Raw genomic sequence first — 10,383 nt, forward strand, 5'->3', positions numbered from 1 at the left:
CGGAACCCCTGGTGCGGCCCCAGGTCCAGACTGCGGGCCGGGAAGGGTTTGGGGTGAACCCAGCCGGGCGGGTTCGGGTTGAGCAGCGGGACGGGGGAGAAGTTCCGCGGCAGCGCTCTCCGTCTCTGCCCGTACAGAGTCATGTCGTCCACCGCGCGGCTCGGCTCCGGACTGAAGGCAACAAACATCGGGCTGGCCAGGCGGCCTCTGGGCCCGCTAGGGTAAGGACGCCAAGTTTACCGTCAACATCTGCTGTAGGCCCTGTGTGAGCTCCCGTTAGGAATAGCTGGGTGGGCGCTGCGGGCACAGTTTACAGTATCAGCACCTCAGGTCAGCTGTAACCAGGCAGCCACGGGCCGCGCTGTGGACTCAGTAACGCGACACTATTGTGCTGGGCTGATTTTAGGTAGCAATATAAGCGGCCATTCAGGCCTTTCACGGAGGGGTGCGGTTGGGTTACAGGCTCACCTGCAGCCTACATTTATCTCACCTGCCGTCATTCTCACCTGCCGCGTCTCACCTGTCCTCCATCTCACCTGCCGTCTATCTCACCTGCCTCGTCTTACCTGTCCTCTATCTCACCTGTCGTCCATCTCACCTGTCGTGTCTTACCTGTGGTACCTGTGAATCTCCGTAGCACTGGTGCACTCAATTGTCTAGTATCTTGGCATCTTGCGATCTCTTGCAAGTTGCAAGAGTAACATTCAGTAGATTTAATGCTCACTACAACTCTGACCTTCCATGCTCATGGTCCATGTCGTGTGGGTGCGCCTCCTGTACGGCTTTACGACCTCATTAGTATTATTACTTTATTTTTAATCATTGCCATTTTTTGTATATATTGTGATATTTCATGACATTGTACAGTATTTCATGTTTAATGTATGATATTGTAGGTATTTGTATTTCATGTTATTAATGTTCAATATTGTAATCTGTTTTGTATTTAATATTGCAATCTGTATTCTATATTGTAGTGTTTGGGAGGGCAACTTGTAAAGGTGTCAATGCACCTGTTTTGTCCTCCCTTCCACACTTGTGGTAAATTCAAATAAACAAATCGCAGATTGAAACAACTTGCCGACCTGAGGTCAGGCTGAGCCTTTCCTTCTTCAATGTTCCTTTACTGAAGCTGGGAAAAATCACCAAAGCTTCAACACTGCAAGTCGCTTACCTCAAATCCGTGTAACATGAACAGTGAGTGGAGAAAACCAGCAAGAAGCATCTTGCAATGTTCAAGGCTCAGGCTTTAAACCGACATTGTACACGTTTACATCAGGTTCACTTAAGCTTACAGTCAACGTCGCTCCTTGGGCATTCACAGGAAAAGTCGTTTAACACAACTTGAACTGGTTTTCTCAGCGAATGTTTCGGACAAAAATCTAGCAATGCCTTGAAGTACCAGAGTTATCAACCAAGGATTGAGGTGTTCAAGAATTCATCCTTTCATAGAACTATCAAAGAGTGGAACTCGCTGTCACCAAGTACAGTAGGGGCATTGTAATTAGAAAGCTTTAAACGTCCTGAGTTAGATGTCCAAGGGCTACATTTTGTTTGTAGGTGCAAGTCGATTGGTGTAATGTAGCCAGCTGCCGCCGCGCCGCATGCCTGCGAAGCTCGTGTGTTACGCCGAAGGGCGGTTATACCGGCTATACAGATATAGAAGCTGGTGTGTTACACCGAAGGGCGGTTATATCGGCTATACAGATACAGAAGCTGGTGTGTTACGCCGAAGGGCGGTTATACCGGCTATACAGATACAGAAGCTGGTGTGTTACGCCGAAGGGCGATTATACCAGCTATACAGATACAGAAGCTGGTGTGTTATGCCGAAGGGAGGTTATACCGGCTATACAGATACAGAAGCTGGTGTGTTACGCCGAAAGGCGGTTATACCGGCTTTACAAATGCCGGCTATACCAAACCTTTTTCAACCTACATTCAAGCAAACAAGACCAGACAAATCATTGTGTATGGCCAACAGGTTTATTTAACTTCGTCAACAAGAAAGTTAGTCCTGATCTTAACAGGCACATCTGCCCTGAGTGGAAGCAGGTGAGACAAAGTGCACACCTGTTCAGCTGCTCCCACCTTGTTTTGTACCTGGTTTTCAGCTGGTTCCAATGCAACATGTTCTTTCCTCACACCCCAGAACTGAAAAGACGCCGTTTCTGCGGCTCGGTTTGTAGCAAATTTGTCACACGGAAAAGGGTAAGGATTTAATGCTTAAATCAAACAGTAGAGTCTGAGGGGGTTTTCCATGGAGGAAACACGGACCCTGCATTTCTTGTCAGCAGCATGATTGAATCTAGGAAAATTTTCAGGCCTCAGCAGAAATGTGGCTCATAAATAAACATGATTGTGGAAGTTTCAGCTGTTGCTGGTCGCCACAGTTCGTCCTAATACTCAACCCTGGTGGCTTCTCTCTCAATATTACTCAAGTAAAATAGTGGTGTTTTTCTATTGTTGAACTGTTGATTCGATTGTATGGATGACATCCTCTGGCAATCCCAAAACTGATACGAGCGTGCAAATAAGAAAAAAAGTTGCTTTCATTATGAAATCTACTTGGTTATGATGGTTGAACAAATGATTCATTTATGGTTTGCGAATAATCTACTCTTTAAATTCATTTTTTTACATTTTTTTTGTTTGATTTTGGCATTCTACGACATTGGTATAGTTTTCCAATGTTTATTTTTTTCAACCTATGGTATATATGTGATCATTTTGTTTTGTATGATTTACAGTATGGATGAAAACTTTTGTTTGGAAACGGCCGAAAATTCCTGCGTGCGCTGATGTCATCCATATAACCAAATCAAGATGGCCTCACTGCAGGCAGGCGTGGCTGTCTCTGACCAAACAGAAAAAATAAACCATATCTCGACAAACAAAAGCTTAGAATGGAGACCTCCTGTTAAAATCACCCACAGAAGTCATGAGCCTTATTTGGGCACATATCTCCAGGAAAATTACCCATATTTGGCTCTTTTTCCTGGAATCCATTGGAAAGTTTGTGTCTCCATAAGAACTTTAGATTTGGCAGGCAGATTTCTTGTTAAACACAAGCTATGAGTACTTCTCTAGAATACATGTGTGTTTTTCACAAAACTTGCAGACTGCATGTGTGAAGAAAAAACACATGTAGACACTTGAAGATGTTGAGGATGAAGAACAGGCTTCTTTTCAGTTAATGTTCAGCCGTTGATTACACGACCATTTGTTGTACAAAGTTCAACTTCTTATGTCTAACCTATAAGTTTTTTTCAAATAAAGATGGGGCAAATTAAGGCCTGCGCCCAGTTCCAAACTGACGTTCCTTTTCACCACTGAGCCAGACCAGAGGAGGCTAGGCTCAAAGGATAACTGACAAAGATATTTTTACTGGTGAGGGGCCGGGCAGGATTTTACTGGTGAGGGGCCGGGCAGGTTTTTACTGGTGAGGTTTTTACTGACGTGGGGCCGGCCAGGAAAAATAAGAGGAAATGATGGGGGAAATGTGCCCTCAAGGACCAAGAACAAAATCAAACAAAATTTGCACCATTGATTTGAAAAAAATGTTATTTGCACTGAGAATCTGCCACCAACCCTCCCTCCCAACCATTCCTGGATGGTCCCTTGTTAACACTAACCCTCCCCTTCCAACCATTCCTGGCCGGTCCCTTTCTAACACTAACCCTCCCTTCCCGACCATTTCTGACCAGTCCCTTACTCCACCAACCCTCCCCTCCCAATCATTCCTGGTCGGTCCCCTAATCCGCCAACCCTCCCCCCGATCATTCCTGGTCGGTCCCTTATATTGCACCTGGTTAAAGTGATGCACGGTTTACTGCCAGCTAAGGTCAAAGGTCATCTCAATTCTGATTCCCAAAAGGCTGAAGGTCAAAGGTGGAGTCACTTTCGCTTTTCTCACAAGGTCGAGTCACTTTCACTTGTCACGTTGCACGGCCTGCTGGGACTTCAGATGTCCATCTCAAACTGGGGTTCGTCCGTATCTGAAGGAAAGAAAAACAAGTCGACATCAGGAAAGTTCATCTGTGTTGGTAGTTACATGTTTAAAGTTAAACTTTTGGTCCAGCACAAAAGTTCTCTCACCTAGAGCTTTCGACCAGTCACTCTGGTCTTCCTCAGTAGACTGACCCAGTGAAGCTTGTCACATGGCTTCTTTGAAGCGTGACGTCAACACTGGATTGTTTGTGTTGGACCAAAAGTTTTTACTTTAAGTAAGATAAAAATTCATGCATCTTTTGGTGCCAACTAAAGGCAGTTTCTGTTAACCTGCATCCTCCGGTGGATCAAATCAAACAGACATTTCGGTTCAAGAACACAACAAAAACTGGGTCTAGTTTTAGTCTTACACCAAAAACTGGGTCTAGTTTTAGACTTAAACCAAAAACTTGGTCTAGTTTTGGTTTTAAACCAAAAAACTAGTGTTTGTGCATCACGTCACATTCCCCATTTTGTTCCAAACTGCATAAAACCGTCCAAAAATTTGCACTGAAAACAAGAGAAAAAACTGCCATCATGCTGCTTTGTCCAGATGTGCCCAGGAATGCCATGTCTTGCCCCTAAACCCTGGTAGGCTGGTAGCACTAGCACTGTGCATGCTTCATGATTTTCCTGTAAAGATGCCCCATTTTCCACTAGCAAATGCTCATAGAGAAGTTCCAGTTGTTTTAATGTGCCTTTAAATGCAAAAATCCATCCAAATACATTAATTAGTAGCTGCGGTAAAGAGCATACTGGCGGCCATCTTAAATATTGGGATCATGGGAGCATGCACAACGCCCTCTAGCAACTTTGGTGAAACTGCAGGTTTACAAATGTCAGCAATAACAAAAATTAAACCCTGCAATGCATTTCAACTGTGACTTTCTCTCTAGCCGCAAAATTAATACTTCTTTGCTATTGTTGCTACTGAGCTAAAATTATTTTGATTTGCTTTATTATCATATACTCTTATGTCTTATAATCGAATCATACAATCATGATTAAGAACTTTTACCACTGTATTAGTGTATATACAAGTAATTTTGCATTAATTTTTCAAATTGTGTGTAATATGACATGGCTTATGTTGTTGTTTCCTGACAGTGCATTTCTTTGTTGTTGTTTTCTCACTGTGTAGATTGTTGTTTACTCATCATGCATTTGTTTACGTTGTTGTTTACTCACCGTGAGGCTTGTCATGGTTGTTAATGTTGTTGTTTATGATGTTTATGTTGTTATTTACGTTGTTTACTCACCGTGAGGATTGTCATGGTTTATTTATGTTGATTTTATGTTTATGTTGTTGTTTATGTTTATGTTTACATAGTTGTTTACTCACCGTGAGGCTTGTCATGGTTGTTTATGTTGTTGTTTATGATGTTTATGTTGTGTTTACGTTGTTATGTTTTCTTTACTCACCGTGAGGCTTGTCATGGTTGTTTATGTCGTTGTTTATGTTTATGTTGTTATTTACGTTGTTTACTCACTGTGAGGCTTGTCATGGTTGTTTATGTTGTTGTTTATGATGTTTATGTTGTGTTTACGTTGTTATGTTGTTGTTTACTCACCGTGAGGCTTGTCATGGTTGTTTTCTCCGTTTACTTGGTTTCGCTTCGCAGTCTGTTCGGCGTCGGCTGGGCTGGTCACGCCGGGAATCTTGGGAAGGTTGCGGGGCGGAGTTTTGGCATGGGGAGAATTTCGCATCTGCATCAGGAAGGCGCGGTCATAGATAATACGGGTTCCTGCAGGATGGAGTTATACACACATCATTATCATACATTAAACATCACACATATCCCCACATCACAGTTCACACATCACACATCACACTTCACACGTACACAACATAAACATCACACATCAGGAAGGCACGGTCGTAGATGATACGGGTACCTGTAAGGGGGGGGGGGAATTAACATCAAACATTATCATCACACATCACACATTACATAACAAACATCACACATATTCACACATTAAACATATCCCCATGTCAGGAATGCACGGTCGTAGATAATACGGGTACCTGTAAGGGGGGAGGGGGGCAGTTAGATATCCACACATTATTATCACACACATCACATATCATTATCACACGTGGGGAGAATTTCGCATCTGCATCAGGAAGGCGCAGTCGTAGATAATACGGGTACCTGTAACATCAAACATTATCATCACACATCACACATTACATAACAAACATCACACATATTCACACATTACACATATCCCCACATGACACATGTCACACATCAGGAAGGCGCGGTCGTAGATGATACGGGTACCTGCAGGATGGAGTTATACACACATCATTATCATACATTAAACATCACACATCAGGAAGGCGTGGTCGTAGATAATACGGGTACCTGCAGGATGGAGTTATACACACATCATTATCATACATTAAACATCACACATCAGGAAGGCACGGTCGTAGATAATACGGGTTCCTGCAACATCAAACATCATCACACATCACACATATCCACATTATCATGAAATCATTATCATGGCCAGCGGAGCAGACTCAAGATGGCTCCGGTCATGTCGGGTCATAGGGAGAGCTTATTTTCATGCGGGGGGAAGCATGTATGCAGTGTTGATGTGTATTCTACATTTAACCACATGTATTATAAAATTATTCACAACATTTTCAGAAAAGTAACTATATGCAGAAATGTGTGTAACTTCATTAGAGTTTTTTTAATGCACGGCATTGCTTTTTCCAAGATGGTGCTTGGTTTTGGTAAACAAAGGGCATTCTAGCGGCATCAGAGAGTTCTTGCAAAAAAATTGTCTGAAAACTACATTTATACTAGAAATGCTCTCTTTGTTGTCCATTAAAATTCCTAATTGCAAACAACAGTTAAACATTTACGCATATATCAGCATGGGGTGCATTTTAGTATAAGAGACACAGGTTACCCGTCAATTTTGGTAATTGGGGTATGTTTATTGGATTTTGAAGATTTGTCCGCCAGTACATTTATTCGGGGGGGGGGGGTATGTTTATTCCAGGGGTTACGTTTATTCTGGGGGTATGTTTATTCCGGGGGGTACGTTTATTCTGCAGATGAGAGTAGAAGAATTTCAGGCATGTGAAAAGTACTTTCATACTGACATAAGATCTGTTGGAGTCAGTTTGCCACTATCAGCAAGAGGCCGTCTCGCAAACAGAGCCTGATCTCAGTTCTCTGAGCAGAGCAAACTAGTGAACATGTCCCACCATCGCTGGGATGTCGACATTTCCAACATGATCCTGTCAGTAATAAACAAGCTTTCAGCTGTAGGACTTTTTATATCATGTGGGAGGGCCTAAAGGGGACTTGTGAGCGACCAGAACTAACGCATTTCCAGGCAGCGCTGTTTCTGAGCCTGCAAACAGAGTAGTTCTGGTGTGAAGTACCCAAGTTTTTTCCCTGCCCCCCTCCCCTCCACATGCCCCCCTCCCACCCGCTACGTCACACCAACATGGCGACACATTACATCATTTATTTTACAGCCACAGAAAAGAGCTGGTCTGTCCCTCCGTGCCCGGACGCGTTATTTCCGGCAGCACGGGGACTGATTTTGTCGGGGTCCGGGTGTCAGAGTCGTGGGGAGGTCGCGTGAAAGTCGGCTGGAGGTCGCGAACTCATGGCGCAGTCATCAAAACAAAGTCACATGGCCAGGCGTCCACGTCATGGGAACTACCAAAATATGGCAGGTTTTCTCTGCGCGTTACACGTCCTGCTTACGCCCTGTCTGACACTACAGGCGACACAAACAAACAAACAAACAAACAAACAAACAACACTTACCTCCAGGCGTGGTGGAGAAGATGGTGCCGCCCGGAGTGGTGCCGTAATCCAGAGGCAGATCGCTGGGATCGCTGATCAGGATCCTGCGGGTCGGGATCTCGTGCGGGTTGCTGAGCTTGCGTGGTGCCGACATCTTCCCGGGAGCCTTGGGGACCGCTTAGGGCGAGAACAGATCGGAGCGGGCGGGCCAAAAGGGGCTGCGAAGGGCCGAACTCACGTCAACAACGGTTACAGCTTGGGTGCCGTCCCCTCCACCTTCCACCATTACAAGCCAAGTCACGAGACTTGCCGAACACGCCCGAACCACGCTTCGGCAAGTCTCGGCAAACTGCCGGAAAGGACCGACTGCGCTCGTAGGAAGTAGTACAGGGAGAGCAGTTGAAATGGGATTTAGAGGAGGCTACACCACAGAAAATGTAACTCGGGCCAAAAGTTCAATTCGTTTTGTCTTAGTATTTTGTACATACATAGATATTCAAATGATTATGATGATGCAAGCACATACCGACCCTTGTACGGTAAATCTGCAATGTAAGTATTACATGTATCGCCCTGTAGGCACTGTGGCACTGCTCCCTCCCGGATAGCTAAGGTATTGCACGTATGCCTTCCAGTGAGCAGAATATCTCCGAGCAGATGCTGGGAGGTAATATCGTTTCTGTCCGTTAGCGACAGAAACCGGAAAGCCGGTACGTGCAGTACCGCAGCTTTCCGAGAGGGGCGCTGTTACATAGTACAAGAGTCAACTCAACCTACCTGATGTATAGACTTTCGTACAGAGACGATAAAAGCTCACGCAAGATGAGGCAAAGTCATTTGTAGACTCCGCCAGGACTAGTGCTTACTAAGCAGGTACAGATCGTAGAATTCAGCAAAAAAAGGGAAATAATAGAAGGAAAGTCTATTGCAAATACATGTCCGAGGGCTGATTGCAAAAACAAGCAACATGTATGAAAAGGAAGGTACGATGACATGGGAGTCTACGTGATACTACGTACTACAACATACGTAATACTAGTTTTGTCTAGGCAGTAGGAGACAAATCTACCCAGTTGGTATATAACATGTGGGTTCTTTGGTTTTAGTAGTAAAATTGTTTTCTCCTGCGTTATATAATGATTGGCCAGGAGAGTCTTGACTTTATTGAGATTGCAATAAAGACCATACAATGTGGGACTCGGCAGCTATTATCTGATGCAAACTATCTATCAATACAACATGACCACAGTAGAGTCAGTCTGCGGGAGGGAAATTTAAATAAACCCCATGCCCATATTTGGCTAAACTTTGCGGTTTTTGAACCTACGCTGTTGGCTTGATGGAGACTAATCCATTGGTCCGTTCTGATTGGTCCGTTCTGATTGGTCCGTTCTGATTGGTGCCATTTAAGGTAAAAAAACATTGAAACTCCTCGCTTTAAAAACACTGCTGGCTGGGACAATCATGGGTCGGTACAGACTCGGTAGTGAAAAACACTAGGACAATCATGGGTCGGTAGTGAAAAGCACTAGGACAATCATGGGTGAGTAGTAAAATTCTTTCATTTATTATTTCAGGCATTTTTTTCCTAGCCTGGGTACCATCCGGATTTTCGCTACGCAACGCTTGAAAATGATTTTTTCGAGCGTTGCGTAGCGAAAATCCGGATGGTACCCAGGCTATTTTTTCCCTTCTGGTTGAATAAAACGGACCAGTATAGTTTTATTCATGTCACGTTGTATTCTCCCTGCTAACGTTTCTCCGGCTGATAAAATCTGCCTTTCCGAAGCTGTAACGAATCAGTTTTGCTGTTTATTTCCTCCGCGTCTCCGCAGCTCCGGCTGTTTATTTCCTCTGAGTCTGCGACCTTTGAAGTTCCATTGAGAGGGAAAATCTACGCGAGATCTCAGACCGTTTCCGTCCGCTGCTTTTTCAAGCGTCTCGCCAGGAAAGCCGGAGTGTATATGGCCTTTTGGCCGGTGTAATATCACAGATAAGATCCTAGAACTGCTCCGACAGCCACTTAAAGGCATCTAGTGCAGTTTTTAGGGCTTGGAAACCCGATTTTTCAAAGTCAATATTTTAGATACTGAGTTGAAAACTACACTATCCCAATGTATATTGACCCTCATGGAGCATAATAAGCAACCGGACTGGTTTACATTTAACAGGTTGTTTTCTGTGAGGTACGAGTAGAGACGGTTGTGGACAAGTCTCTCCAAGACTTTGGCTACAGTGGGAAGGAGGGCGATCGGCCTGTAGTTGGAAGGGTTGGTTCGATCACCCTTCTTGTAGACTGGCGATACGTTGCACTGTTTCCATTCTGTTGGAAATTGGCCAGTGGCAAGGGAATGGTTAAACAGGTGACAAAGGGACGTGCAGATGGCAGGTGCACCCTCCTTAAGGAGCCGGTTGGAAATGCCGTCGGGGCCCGGAGCCTTGTTGGGGTGCAATCCTTGCAACACGTCCAGAACCTCCTGCTCTGTAAGTTGGATGGTACTGAGTTCGTTGGTGGTGAACTTGGGTAGCCAACTTGTGCAGTTGGGACGAGAGGCTTCCTGAGTAACGCTAACGAAGATGTTATTGAGCAGTTCCGCCTTGTCTACAT

At 44.5% G+C, this 10,383-nt stretch overlaps 2 protein-coding genes across 2 annotated transcripts in view; both read right to left on the reverse strand.

The window, feature by feature from the left end:
• The window catches only part of LOC109481277, a 5,572-nt gene extending 5,046 nt beyond the window's left edge, over positions 1 to 526 (reverse strand). The window contains exon 1 of the mRNA XM_019783812.1: positions 5 to 526. Within this exon, the coding sequence (XP_019639371.1) occupies positions 5 to 188 (184 nt within the window). The 5' untranslated portion in view covers positions 189 to 526. The remainder of the gene's footprint in view (positions 1 to 4) is intronic.
• A 2,638-nt stretch (positions 527 to 3,164) lies between these two features.
• On the reverse strand, positions 3,165 to 8,090 carry LOC109481423 (eukaryotic translation initiation factor 4E-binding protein 2-like). Its single transcript, XM_019783995.1, has 3 exons — positions 7,797 to 8,090; positions 5,562 to 5,735; positions 3,165 to 3,998 (listed from the first exon to the last, which is right to left on the reverse strand). Exons 1-3 carry the CDS (start codon positions 7,927 to 7,929, stop codon positions 3,964 to 3,966), a joined length of 342 nt encoding a protein of 113 aa, XP_019639554.1. The 5' UTR covers positions 7,930 to 8,090; the 3' UTR covers positions 3,165 to 3,963.
• Between the last annotated feature and the right edge of the window lie 2,293 nt (positions 8,091 to 10,383).

Source organism: Branchiostoma belcheri, unplaced genomic scaffold, assembly GCF_001625305.1.
Source record: "Branchiostoma belcheri isolate BF01 breed outbred unplaced genomic scaffold, Haploidv18h27 scaffold55, whole genome shotgun sequence".
Lineage (NCBI taxonomy): Eukaryota > Metazoa > Chordata > Leptocardii > Amphioxiformes > Branchiostomatidae > Branchiostoma > Branchiostoma belcheri.